General features: G+C 42.1%; 1 protein-coding gene across 2 annotated transcripts in view; it reads left to right on the forward strand.

Annotated features, from left to right (window-relative positions):
- Positions 1 to 14,910, forward strand: part of LOC140458457 (dual oxidase 1-like) — a 118,650-nt gene that overhangs the window by 42,486 nt on the left and 61,254 nt on the right. For both annotated transcript variants that reach the window (XM_072553062.1, XM_072553063.1), the window contains 6 exons: positions 712 to 814; positions 4,886 to 5,058; positions 6,934 to 7,109; positions 8,269 to 8,378; positions 10,163 to 10,300; positions 13,613 to 13,726. In XM_072553062.1, the coding sequence (XP_072409163.1) occupies positions 712 to 814; positions 4,886 to 5,058; positions 6,934 to 7,109; positions 8,269 to 8,378; positions 10,163 to 10,300; positions 13,613 to 13,726 (814 nt within the window). The remainder of the gene's footprint in view (positions 1 to 711; positions 815 to 4,885; positions 5,059 to 6,933; positions 7,110 to 8,268; positions 8,379 to 10,162; positions 10,301 to 13,612; positions 13,727 to 14,910) is intronic.

The raw sequence follows: 14,910 nt of genomic DNA on the forward strand, positions 1-14,910 counted from the left end.
ACCAGGGTCCTAGGTTTGATTCCAGCCTTGGGCGACTGACTATGTGGAGTTTGCATGTTCTCCCCATGTCAGTGTGGGTTTCCTCCCACAGTCCAAAGATGTGCAGGTCAGGTGTATTGGCCATGCTAAATTATCCGTAGTGTTAGGTGCATTAGTTAGAGAGGGGTGGGTTGCTCTTTGGAGGGTTGGTGTGGACTTGTTGGGCCGTAGGCCCTGTTTCCACACAGTAGGGAATCTTAATCTAAAACCGATCACAACACTTCTGTATTAATCAACTGACTCTCTGATGCCTTTTGGGACGGGAAACCTGGTACCCTTATTACCCTTCACACCCACAGTAATGATGTTGACTCTAAACAACTGTCTGAATTGGCCAAGCAAACTCTGTTGAGACCAGCTACCCTAATGGCAATTGGGAGTTGGCTTTATGGAATTGCCTTACCAACAATTCCCACAGTTTGCAAATAATTAATGAACAGGATAATTAGTGAACAAAAGCAACCCCTTTGTTTTGTGCTAATGTGGGTCGGATTAGAGCAGAAAATAATCTTCCACTATCTGTTTCTACCAACATGCAACCCAAAATATACTACTCACATATTTTCACAACTGTTCACCTACTTTTAAGGATGTTTATTTGTTGCATTTGATCTTTGTTGGTTGATTTATTCGCACATTTATTTGCAAGTTTTGTTGTTTACCTGTTGCTAGATTCTACATTTCGAAAAACCACAGAAGGTAAATGAGTTGATTATGGGCATGGCTTCGCAAATAGCAGAACGAGAAGACAATATTGTGGTGTCAGATCTAAGAGGTAAAAAAAACACAGTCTTTGAGAAAGTATTTTAAAAAAGCTGACTGTGGTGAAATTTCTGAAACTACCATAAAGCTACCATAGATCCATTAAGAGTTTGAAAAAAGTGGAAGATTTACACTAGAATCTTTTGGGTCATGCAACCTTGGTCCGGCATTTTTTTTTATCATTAGTAAACAGAATGTATATTGATTGCAACAGCAACTGAATATTGGACTATTAGCTGCTACATTAAGGAGCTGTGCTTGCCTTCTTGGGACAAAGCACATTAAAGAGCTTCACCAGGAAACCCTATGATGTTTTCAAATGAAACGTTAAATCATTTCACTTTGAATGGGAATGGAAAAGGTTAAATATTAGTTTAAAATGCACCTCAAGGAAATGAAAATATTATAACTTCATCATTCCCTTATACTCCTACCCCAGAATCATCAAGTAGTAATCAGTGAGTGTAATGATTGAAACTGTTGTCTGCTCAAATCAGTCACAATAAATTCTTAAAGCAATGGGCATGACATTGGAGCAATAATCAGTGACACTTTCTGTGTTTATTTAAAAATCTGATTATTTAACCATATCTGATGCCAATGGCACACAACTTAAATTCACTTCAAAACTTTCCTTCCCTTTTATGCATTCACTTTGTGTCATATATTTGGGAAGTTGAACATTCCATGTTAATGTTAATTCATGGTACAGTAAGCACAAGGACAGGCCCTTCGGCCCACCTTGTCTGTGCCAACCATGATTCCATTCTAAATTAATCCAGTCTGCCTTCATATAGTCTGTATTGCTCTATTCCCTGCTGATTCACGTGCCTATTTAAATAGCTCTTAAATGTTCTTAGTGTGTCTGCTTCTGCCATCTCCTCCGGGAATGCCTTCCAGACACCTTCCATCCTCGCATTAAAAAAAACTTGCTGCACACATCTCCTTCAAACTTCTGTCCTTTCACCTTAAAGCATTAAGCTTTCCCCCTCTCACTTTAACATTATGCCTCCTAGCTTTTGATATTTCCACCCCAGCCACCCTGAAGATGCCCCCTTCTGTGCCTCTGATAATTTTATGTACTTCTATTGTTTTGCCACCTCAGCCTCTGATGCTTCAGCAAAAACAACCTCGGTTTATTCAACCTCTCCTAGTAACCAATACACTCCAATCGGGGAAGCATCCTGGTAAACCTCTTTTGCACTCTCTCCAAAGCCTCCACATCCTTCCAATAGAGTGGTGACCAGAACTGCACACAATATTTCAAATGTGATCTAATTGAAGTTTTATGCTGATGCAGCATGATTTGCCAACTTTTATAGTTAATGTCCTAACCAATAAAGGCAAGCATGCCGACACTGCCTTTACAGCCTTATTCATTTGTGTTGTCACTTTCAGGGATCTATGGACTTGCACCCCAAGATCAGTCTGTATATCAATTTTCCTAAGGTCCTGCCATTTCCTGTATATTCTGTTCTTGCATTTGATTTCCCAAAATCCATCACCTCACATTTGTCCAGATTAAACTCCACCTGCTATTTCTCCACCCAATTTTCCTACTCATCTATATCCTGTTATGTCCTTTGACAACCTTCTTCACTATCCACAACTCCACCAATTTTCATATTGTCTGCAAACTTACTCTTCAGACACCCCATATTTTCATCCAAATCATTTATACGTATTATAAACAGCAGAGCTTCCAACACTGATCCTTGCCTAACACCACTTGTTGGAGGGAATCCCGAGGGACAGAATGTACATGTATTTGGAAAGGCAAGGACTGATTAGGGATAGTCAATATGACTTTGTACGTGGGAAATCCTGTCTCACAAACTTGATTGAGTTTTTTTGAAGAAGTAACAAAGAGGATTGATGAGGGCAGAGTGATAGATGTGATCTATATGGACTTCAGTTAGGCATTTGACAAGGTTTTCCATGGGAGACTGGTTAGCAAGTCATGGAATATAGGGAGAACTACCTATTTGGATACAGAACTGGCTCAGTGGTGGTGGAGAGATGTTTTTCAGACTGGAGGCCTGTGACCAATGGAGTGCCACAAGGATCGGTGCTGGGTCCACTACTTTTCATCATTTATATAAATGATTTGGGTGTGAGCATAAGAGGTACAGTTAGTAAGTTTGCAGAAGACATCAAAATTTGGAGGTGTATTCGACAGTGAAGCAGGTTATCTCTGATTACAATGGGATCTTGATCAGATAGGCCAATGAGCTGAGAAGTGGCAGATGGAGTTTAATTTGGAGTCATAGAGTATTTGGTTTCCCAAAATGCAGCACCTTGCATTTATCTGAATTAAATTCCATTTGCCACTTCTCAGCCCATTGGCCCATCTGGTCCAGATCCTGTTGTAATCTGTGGTAACCCTCTTCGCTGTCCACTAATTTAGATAAATGTGAGATACTGCATTTTGGGAAAGTAAATCTTAGCAGGACTTATACACTTAATAGTAAGGTTCTGTGGAGTGTGGTTGACCAAAGAGACCTCAGAGTGCAGGATCATCACTCCTTGAAAGTGGAGTAGCAGGTAGATAGGATAGTGAAGAAGGCGTTTGGTATGCTTTCTTTAATTGGTCAGAGTATTGAGTACAGGAGTTGGGAGGTCATGTTGCGGCTGTACAGGACATTGGTTACGCCACATGGAATATTGTGTGCAATATCTGGTCTCCTTCCTATTGGAGAGATGTTGTGAAACATGGAAGGGTTCAGAAAAGACTTACAAGGATGTAGTCAGGGTTGGAGGATTTGAGATATAAGGAGAGGTTGAATATGCTGGGGCTGTTTTTCCTGGAGTGATGGAGGCTGAGGGGGGACCTTATAGAGGTTTATAAAATCATGAGGGGCATGGATAGGATAAATAGACAAAGTCTTTTCCCTGGGGTGGGGGAGTCCAAAACTTAGTGGGCATAGGTTTAGGGTGAGAGGGGGAAGATATCAAAGAGACCTAAGTGGCAACTTTTTCAAGCAGAGGGTGGTACGTGCCAGAGGAAGTGGTGGAGGCTGGTACAATTGCAAATGTAAAAGATGTCTGGACGGGTAAATGAATAGGAAGGGTTTGGAGGGATGTGGGCCAGGTGCTGGCAGGTGTGACTACATTGGGTTGGGATATCTTGTCGGCATGGACAAGTTGGACTGAAGGGTCTGTTTCCGTGCTGTACATCCCTATGTCTTCTATGACCAAGCCAATTTTGTATCCAACTTACCAACTCACTGTTGATCCCATGTGTCTTAACCTACTAGATCAGCCTGCCATGAAGGAACTAGTTAAATACTTTTGTAAAGTCCATGTAAACAATACCCATTGTCCTACCTTCATCAACTATGTTGTCACTTACTCGAAAGAAATCGCTTAAATTTACGAGGCAATACCTCCCCTGCACAAAGCCATGCTGACTATCCCTTATAAGTCCATTCTTTTCCAAATGTGAGTAAATCATGTCCCTAAGAATTTTCTCCAATAATTTCTCTGCCACTGATGGAAGGCTCACCGACCTATAATTTTCTGGATTATGTCCGCTGCCCTCCAATCGAAGGAACAACATTGGCTTTTTACATGTCTCCTCGGACCTTGTCTATGGATAAAAAGAATGCAAAGATCTGGGCCAAAGCCCCAGCCATCTCTTCCCTTGTTTTACTCGGTCTCTTGGGATAGATTCCATCAGGCCTTGAGGATTTATCTACCTTAATGTTTTTCAAGATGCCCAATTCCACCGCCTTATTAAAATTGACATGCCCTAGAATGTCAATTACTCCTCCCTAAATTTACTATCATCCATGTCCTTCTCCTTGGTGAATATTGGTGTAAAGTACTCATTAAGGACCTCACTCATTTCCTCTGGCTGTACACATAAATTGCTTTTTTTTGTCCAAGAGTGCACTTACCCTTTTCCTAGCCAACCTCTTACTCCTAATAGACATCTGATGAAGTCTAATATTTATCCTTCCTATTTTTTGATGCTGTAAGATACTAGTATAGGAACAACATTAACTCCTGCTGTTCTACAACTGTCAACTGGCTGGTTGAAATAGCATACCATTCTCTTGACTATAGCCTTTATATTTTGCAGACTTCATGTATGGGCCACTGAGGTTCACAAGGTCAGACTTGGTGGCTCTTGACATCCAACGGGGGAGAGACAGCGGCCTTCCAAGTTACAATCAAGCACGAAGAATATTTGATCTTCAGCCAGTTACTAACTGGTCAAGTATCAACCCTCAGCTTCACAGTGAGAAGCCACAGGTTTGGCAACTGCTTTGAAAAGAGGAATGAAACAAGATGTTGCCACAAGTTAGGCAGTGAGAAAATAAGAACGCTGTAACTATCTTTCAACCTGCCAATTGTTAACAATATCCTGGCATTAAAAGATCAATTTGAAAAGTATGGGCCAAGTCAATCATTGCGATGACCTCAAAACATCTTTCCTTGCCATCCGTCCGCTATCTTGAAATGTTTCGCCAATCAAACAATCCTGCCTCTGCCAGCCCTTTGAAAGAGCTAACAAATTAGTTGCATTCCCCTTCTCTTTTATCCTAGCCCCACATTTGTTTTGTTAGTTTTCAAGGAAGCAGCAACTTGCCTTCTGGTATTGAAACTGCCTCCACTGCCTTTTTAGACAGCATATTTCCAATCATCACCACCCACAGCATGAAATACTTCTATCTCCCGTCTGGTTCTTTTGTGTCAATTTTGTATCTTGTTTCCAACAGACCAAACTATGGAAATAATTTCTCCCAATTTACTCCATCAAAACTGCTCAGAATTTTGAACACATCTATTAGAGTGACTGTTTAAACTGCATTAATGGGAAGTCTCCTTGTTTCCTTTCTCTCCAACTAATAGAATTTTCATATCACTAGTACCTTCTGGCAAATCTTTCTACCCACCACTATAGTTTAGAACCCACAATGGGCTCCATCCTAAGGCCAAGACAGTAATTGACAAAGATTTTGTTGAGCTTCCTTGTTCCTATACTTCACAAACTTGCAAAACTGGAGTTGGATTTAGATCGAGTCAACGCAATCCAGAGGGCTGTGCTGTCAGAGGTGCACCAGGTGGTGAGTTTAACCTGATGATCACAATGCCTCAGGCAAGGAGTGAGGTTGAGAATGTTGGACCTTCCTGGTGACCTCGCCCAGCCTGGGAGGCAAACCTGCGCAGTTGGTGTCAGTCTGCATCACAAACCAGCTATCCAGCCAACTGAGCTCCAGACGTTTTGATTTACCCCTGTTTTGGCTAACTCCCACTTTCTGCACCGGCAGTGATAATGGGGTCAGTTTAGCTCAGAGGGCTGGATGGTTGGTTTGCGACGCAGTGTGGTGCCAGCAGTGTGGGTTCAATTCCCATCACTGCCTGAGGTTACCATGAAGGACTCTCCTTCTCAACCTCTCCCCTCACCTGAGGTATGGTGGCCCTCAGGTTAAATCACCACCAGTCATCTCTTTCTAATGAGAGAGCAGCCCTATGGTTTGGTAAGACTATGGTGACTCGTTCACTCACACTGCACAATGAAAACTGGGTCTCTTCATCTGGGTTCCTGAAACAGAAGTGGCTGACCACCAGTGCGCAGGTCCCCAAAGGTGGGATCATTTAACTAACAAAATGAAGTCAATGGTCACAGCTCCCCAACTTGCAGCCCAAATGTGGGAGTGGGATTGTTCAGTGCTGACTGACTCCACGCCTACACCACTGAGAAGACTCAATGGATCGCAAGCCAATTGGCTTGTTAAAGCTGACTCCAGTGAATGTCACGACGAATTGCAGACTTTGATAATGGATTCTGTCTCATCAGAACCTGGCAGCCAATTGGCCTTTCGATTTCAGCCTCGGGCGACTTTCCGTGTGGAGTTTGCCACATTCTCCCCGTGTCTGCGTGGGTTTCCTCCGGGTGCTCCAGTTTCCTCCCACAATCCAAAGATGTGCAGGTTAGATAGATTGGCCGCGTCAAATCACCCCATAGTGTCTAGGGATGTGCAAGCTCGGTGGGTTAGCCATGGCAAAGCAGAGTTTGGGTGGGATACTCTTTAGTGGGAGAAGGTTGGTGCAAACTCTAATGTTCTCTGTCCTGCACAGTAGGAACTTGATTCTAATTGATATATTGTCTCTCCCATAATCTAGCTCTTTGACGAGTTAGCAGCCATGTACAATAATGACATTTCTAAACTGGAATTGCTGGTTGGAATCTTTCTGGAAAGTAATGGGGTCTCTGACCGACTATTTCCCAAGCTTATAAAAGAACAGTTTGAACGCATCCGAGACGGTGATCGATTCTGGTTTGAAAACACCAAGAATGGGTGAGCAAAAGTCACATGTTTTTTTTTCCATTTGAAGATCAGTCTGAGAGCTTTGGGAAGTACTGAAAAACCTTCTGATGACCCACATAGTGTCACTTGAACTCACTGTAGCAGTCTCGGCTAACTCTTAATGGTCCTGCAGATGTGAAGCCCAGGAGATGGGCAGCTTTATAATGAAATGGAGCGATTATTTGGGCATTCTTTTGTTCCAATAGAAATGAGTTGTTAGTCTTTCTTTTTTAATCTGTAAAACTTCTGAAGTATTCAATCCTTTAAGGAATGCGAGTCATTCTGTTATCACTCTTTTCTACAGCGTGTACTTTTAAAATGTGTGTTGGCACTTTAAGCGCTGTTTCTAAAGTGTGATTTTTCTATAGCACGGGGTTTCACAAGGACACAACCATTTGTTATAGAAGAATCACTGTGTAAAAATCTTTCATTGTAAAATGTAGAAATGACATTTTGACAAGGGCCTGTGTTAAGTGACTGTATAATTCTTTCCCTAAAGACTATTGGACATTTTCTTTGCAGCTTTTAATTGTATTTATTTCCTGTTATACCTGTTACTCTACCTTGAAAGAGTAGCATTTTATAAGTAGGACAATAGCAATTTCTAAACCCTTCATGTCTACCATCTTGGAGGACAAGGGCAACAGATACATGGAAACAACACCACTTGCAAGTTCCCCTCCAACAATATGTTGCTGTAGCTGTACTGTTACAGGGTCAAAATCCTGGAACTCACTTCCAGAGGGCACTGTGGGTGCACCTACACAGCATGAACTGCAGAAGTTTGAGATGGTATCTCACCATCACCTTCTCAAAGGCAGTTGGGGATGGGTTGGTCTAGCCACTGATGTACACACCCCATGAAAGAATGTTTCTTTCAGAAAGGAGAGCTGGTATGGGAACTGTGTTTGAGTGAAGAAGCTTTTGCAGGAACTGTAAGAGTTATCTACAAACACAGCTTGAATGTTTGTACAGATACATATGAGATGTAATCATGAAAAGTTCTTAACATTGCACATCTATACAAATCGCTCAGATCCACTGGAGAAGAGGGCCTCAAACAGGGGACTGGAAAGGCATGAGCATTGTATTGTGTCAGGGACAATTAAAATGAATGCTGTTTGGCAAGCCCCATAACATTATCTTCTAGAATGTTTACAGCCGGAGAACTTCAGGAAATTAAGAAGACCACATATGCTGACGTGTTGGGCGCGATAGGAATTACATCATTTCAGAATGATGTTTTCTTCTGGAAAGATGGTAAGCAACATAATGCCATGGTTGCCTGGGCCTTCAGCAATAAGCTAACGGACAGCAAGTTGTTCAGTTATAAATCTACTATTAATCCTTTGTGGTAAAATGGACTGTGCTGTCTTGGAAGCAGAAAGAAAGGCAGATCTAAGACTTACTGCAGGGTTTAGGTTTAGAATGCTCCCAGAAATAGTCACACCAAATCCTTGTTGTACACATGAGGATGAGTCAATGAGAAAAAGTTGGCATGTTGGTCTGACCTCACAATTCCACAGATCTAGGGTAGCGAATCAATGGATAACCAGGACTGAGCATATTAAATTAGATTACTTACAGTGTGGAAACAGGCCCTTTGGCCCAACAAGTCCACACCGACCCTCTGAAGAGCAAGCCACCCAGACCCATTCCCCTCCACCGAACACTATGGGCAATTTAGCGTGGCCAATTCACCTAACCTGCAGATCTTTGGACTGTAGGAGGAAACCCACGCAATGTGCAAACTCCACAGAGACAGTTGCCTGAGGTGGGAATTGAACCCGGGTCTCTGACGCTGTGAGGCAGCAGTGCTAACCACTGTGCCACCATGACACAGGATTCACCTACTGAGACGCTCAACAACCAACTTGTTGTATTGTTATGGACCAGGCCAGCCCCCCTGAAAACATTTCAAGAAAGTGACCCAGATCCTAACTTTGCTGGTTATGTAAAGCAGGTGTAACACAGATATTCCAGGAGGGGTGCAGCTGGTTAAACCACTTAGTTTTAAGCAAAACAGAATTTCTTTACAAGATTACCGAATGAATCAAAAGGGAACAGAATACAGAATAACTTAATCTATGTGTAAACCAACAGATTATCCCAACTTAATGTTGCTGTTCCCAATACTTGCAACCATCCCCATAAACACCCCTTGCACAAAAGGTAAAATCAAACACAGAGTCTTACAGGAGAGAGGTCAGAGAGAGAGAGTACCAGTATGGACCTGCTTCTTTGGGTCCAACAGCTTCCAAACACTTCTGCTAAAAACCAAACTAAACCAGAGAAAAGCTGAGCTGGGAGAACTGGCCACTCCCCTTTCATTGTGTACAAGTATTCTTTTTCAAAGACTTGAAAGCCTGTTGCCAGAAGCAGTATCTGTTAGCTAGAATCAAACTGGCCCAAAAACCCAAAAACCCGGAGAAAGTGAGGACTGCAGATGCTGGAGTACCAGAGTTGAAAAATGTGGTGCTGGAAAAACACAGCAGGCCAGGCAGCATCCGAGGAGCAGGAGAATCAACTTTTCTGGCATAAACCCCGAAACGTCAATTCTCCTGCTCCTCAGATGCTGCCTGGCACAAAATCCCTTCAACTTAAACTTTTTGGAGTCTGTATCTCTCTGAAAAAAATAAAACTAAGGACAGCATAACCTTGTTAAAGGAGCAGTATCATCACAGTATCATCATCCAGCATTCTTTTGATGTTGTTAAAAGGAAACATTTGCGGAAGGGAATCTTGTAATTGGTGGCATGAATGTTCTAAAAGCAGGTTAAACTATTCTGTCTGGGGGTAATACAGAGGCGCATTTATTTGCAGCATTCAAAGGGTATTGGATGGCTATTTGAAGAGGAAGAATGTGTAGGGTTATGGGAAGAAGGTGGGAAAATGTCACTCGGTAAAATGTTAGGTTGGAGAGCTGAAGCAGAAACCGTAGACCGAATGTCCTTCGTCTGCACTGTAGGCTTTCTGTGATTCCAAATGTTTAAGAAGTGTTCCATCACAATCTCTTTACTGATCTTTATTCTGCTTTCCTGCAGGTGACCCATGTGCTCAACCAAGGCAGCTGACAGAGAGTGACCTGGAGCCATGTGTAAAAGTCAGCACCACGTATTATTTTGATGGCAGTGGAGCAGGCTTTGGGATACTTGTTGTGGCACTTTGCTGCTTCCCTCTGGGTTTGTATATGATATCCTTATATATAAAGGAAAGAAATTTGAAATACCACTTATGTCCATTGTATGTCGTAAACATTCAGAACCAAGTAAGAGAAATTTCCTTCAAAAATGTACCGAGAATTCTTAAACCATTGTCTTCAGACCTTGTATAAACTTTGTTCCTGAGCCACCAACTCCATCCCTCTTCCTAACAACTATCCAAAGCTAAACCAGACTATTCATGATCTTGGCATTGCATTTGACACTGAGTCAAGATTCTACACCTTCATTAAGACTGCGTTCTCCCATCTCTGTAACATGGTCCAGCTCTGACTTGGATTAGCTTGTCTTCTGCTGAAGCCCTCACCTGAGACCTGACTGCTCAAACACATGGTTAGCATGTCTTCAGGCTTCCGCCCTCCATTACCTGAGAGTGTCCAAACCTCGACTGGCCGTGGTCCCACTTGTACCAAGTCCCATTCCTCCTCACTGCTGTGCTCACTGACCTACATTAGTTCCTTGGTCAAACATTTGCACCATTGCATTCAAATTCTTCTATATCTCACTCCTCCTTATCCCTGCAATCTCCTTTAGTTGTAAACATTTCCTGGTTATCTCTGCACTTCTGATTCTGCACCATGGTAGATCATGGAGTTTAGTCACTAACCTGTTGCTGACTGTGGTTTCAGCTCCTGAGACCCAGAGCCCTGGAATTCTTTCCCCAAACCTATCAGCTTCTTTTCCTCCCTTTCCTCCTGTAAGGCAATTCTCACAAACACTTTTTAACTGAACTTTTAGTTACCTGCTATAACATATCCTTTTGTGACTTGGTGTCATGTTTTCTTTAATATTTGCACCTGTAATTGTCCTTAGGATATTTTAATATGTTAAGGCAGTATAAGAGTAAGCTATTGTTAATTGAAGCAAAATCAGAACAGAAACTTGAACTCCAATTTATACCATGTCCTTCACTTTCTTTGATTCAATACATAATTTTAACGTTTATACTAAAATGAACAAACATTAGTGAGTTTGGAGAAGATTTGTAGCTGAGGTTGAGGTTCTGGATGTAAGTTTGCTCCCTGAGCTGGAAGGTTCATTTTCAGATGTTTCATTACCGTACTAGGTAACATCATCAGTGAGCCTCTGGTGAAGCACTGGTGTTATGGCCTGCTTTCGTTTTATGTGTTTAGGTTTCCTTGGGTTGACCACAGGAATCACCATTGCCTGTGGTGATGTCATCTCCTGTGTTGGTGATGTCATTTCCTGTTCTTTTTCTCAGAGGGTGATAGATGGGTTGCAAATCGATGGGTTTGTCACCTGACGAAAGAGCAGTGCGCCGCAAACTCGTGATTTTAAATAAGCCTATTGGACTATAACATGGTGTCACATGACCTCTGATTTTGTCCACCCCAGCCCATCACCGCACCTCCAAATCATTGCATATAATTTGAGATCTGTTTACTCCAGTTGATATTGATTCTCTTATTTTCCAGAACACACAGCCCTATCCATGATGATGAAACCAAATTATACATAAATTCTATACTTAGTAAATCATCCTTGACCTAATATTGCTTCTCTTATTAACAGAATCTAGTTTTCTTATCAAGATGTGCAATGTCAGTGCTGGAGAGTGGGACACTTGCCATTTCAGTCACCCAGTGTTAAGCGTCAAGTGGTTCCAACCAGCTGGAGCACAGTTGCAGTTCTTTCAAAAATGCCAAGAGAAAGTGCTGGAGAAGCTCAGCAGGTCTGGCAGCATCAGTGGAGAGAGAAACAGTTAATATTACGGATCCAATAGTTTTGTTTTCCAGAGTAACAACGATGAGCCATACCAGATTCGATGTTGATTCTGTCTCTCCCTCCGATCTCTAGCACCCACAATATTTTACTTTTATTGGAGTCTATTATTCCATCCCAACAATGTGTCCCAGCTCCAGTCTCGGAGGAGCCCTTCTTGTATTAGAGTGGCATGAGCCCGCTTCCCAAGCAAGTTCTCCTTAGCCGTGTCAAATGGCACTATCAATGGCACTAGTTTGGTGGCTGCATGTCATTATAGGAACTAAAATAAGGTTAGGAAAATGCCAAAGTTTGATACTGGGAATCACAGCCAGCAGATGCGAGGGACTATCATCCCTTTAGAACATAGAAAAGTACAGCACAGCACAGGTCCTTCAGCCCACGATGTTGTGCCGAGGATTAATCCTATTGTAAAACAAAATAACCTAACCTACACACCCCATAATTCACTGCTGTCCATGTGCATGTCCAGCAGTCGCTTAAATCTCCTTCATAACTCTGCTTCCACCACCACAGCTGGCAACACATTCCAATGCATTCACAACTCTCTGCATAAATAACCTACCTCTGACATCTCCTCTTTACCTTTCTCCCGATATCTTTAAACTATGATCCCCTTGTGCCAGCCAATCCTGCGCTGGGGAAACGTCTCTGGCTATTAACTCTATCTCTGCCTCTCATTACCTTTATTCTGGCTGGATTTAACTGCTCTCTTCCAGAGGTGGAAGACAAGAATCTAACATATTCGCTAAGTCTTGTACCTATAACTTGGCTCACTGCGGATTCTGCAGTACCTTGAATATTTTTGGATTCTCAAAACATCACGCTAAATTTGTATTTTATCCTTAATTTCTGAATCCTATTTTTGTGCATATTTATTTGGACCTGCCTTTTGTTGACAATTAGTTCCAGCAGACTTTTTTTTAAATGCACTTGTCAGACCTGTGTGTTGCTGTTTGGTTAGCATGTGCTGTTCATCTCTGAACGTCCTCGAGAAGGTGAGTTGCCTTCTGGAACTGCTGCTGTCCGTGCATTATAGTCAGACACATGGTGCCGTTAAGGAGGGAATTCCAAGACTTTGACCCAGGAATTCACTTTAATGACACTTGAATATTACAAATATTTCATCTGTTGTACAATCTACACAATCACTTAATTTGCAAGTTCATACCTAACAAATTCGTCTAACTAGATGCAGAACTGTCCAAATCAGATCATGTTTAATTTGGAAACAACTTTGCAGTTCATTGTTCTACTCCAGAAAACTAGGCAGTGAATGATATAATGAATGATGGAGCTGGGGCCAGTATTTACACATGTTATCGACTTTTATTTTCTGCATACATATTACAAATGTGCCTTCAAGCTCACCAAACACATTTTTCGTAACCTGCTGTATATAGAAGCACAAGTGATTCTCCAATTAAAGTCCTCCATTTGAACACATTCAAATACTTCATTATTGTGCATTAGGCATTGATCTGTATTATAATATTATTTATTAAATTTTCTCCATTTTATGATTAACAGCGGCGTTGCTATTGGCTTTCATGGTAGCTGGCATTCGGAAGAAAGAAAAGAAAAAACTACAGAAAAAAAAGCCTTCCATGAAGAAGTCGCCTAATTCAGCAGTGACTATCAAAGGTATTAGTTCTAAATGTTATAGAGTCATAGAGATGTACAGCATGGAAACAGACCCTTCGATCCAACCCGTCCATGCCGACCAGATATCGCAACCCAATCTCGTCCCACCTGCCAGCACCCGGCCCATAACCCTCCAAACCCTTCCTATTCATATACCCATCCAAATGCCTTTTAAATGTTGCAATTGTACCAGCCTCCACCACTTCCTCTGGCAGCTCATTCCAAACACGTACCACCGTCTGCATGAAAAAGTTACCCTTAGGTCTCTTTTATATCTTTCCCCTCTCACCTTAAACCTATATCCTCTAGTTCTGGACTCCCCGACCCCAGGAAAAAGACTTTGCCTATTTATCCTATCCGTGCCCCTCATAATTATGTAAACCTCTATAAGGTCACCCCTCAGCCTCCGAAGCTCCAAGGAAAATAGCCCCAGCCTGTTCACTTTCTCCCTATAGCTCAAATCCTCCAACCCTGGCAACATACTTGTAAATCTTTTCTGAACCCTTTCAAGTTTCACAATATCTTACCAATAGGGAGGAGACCAGAATTGCACGCAATATTCCAACAGTGGCCTAATCAATGTCCTGTACAGCCGCAACATGACCTCCCAACTCCTGTACTCAATACTCTGACCAATAAAAAAAAACATAAGAAATGCCTTCTTCACTATCTTATCTACCTGTGACTCCACTTTCAAGGAGCTATGAACCTGCACTCCAAGGTCTCTTTGTTCAGCAACATTCCTAGGATCTTACCATTAAGCGTTTAAGTCCTGCTAAGATTTGCTTTCCCAAAACACAGCACCTCGCATTTATCTGAATTAAACTCCATCTGCCACTTCTCAGCCCATTGGCCCATTTGGTCCAGATCCTGTTTTAATCTAAGGTAACCCTCTTTGCTATCCACTACACCTCCAATTTTGGTGTCATCTGCAAACTTACTAACTGTACCTCTTATGCTCGCATCGAAATCATTTATGTAAATGACAAAAGGTAGAGGACCCAGCACCGATCCTTGTGGCACTCCACTGATCACAGGCCTCCAGTCTGAAAAACAATCCTCCACCACCACCCTCTGTCTTCTACCTACGAGCCAGTTCTGTATCCAAATGGCTAGTCTTCCCTGTATTCCATGAGATCTAACCTTGCTAATCATCTCCCATGGAGAACCTTGTCGAACGCCTT

Source organism: Chiloscyllium punctatum, chromosome 33, assembly GCF_047496795.1.
Source record: "Chiloscyllium punctatum isolate Juve2018m chromosome 33, sChiPun1.3, whole genome shotgun sequence".
NCBI classification, from domain to species: domain Eukaryota; kingdom Metazoa; phylum Chordata; class Chondrichthyes; order Orectolobiformes; family Hemiscylliidae; genus Chiloscyllium; species Chiloscyllium punctatum.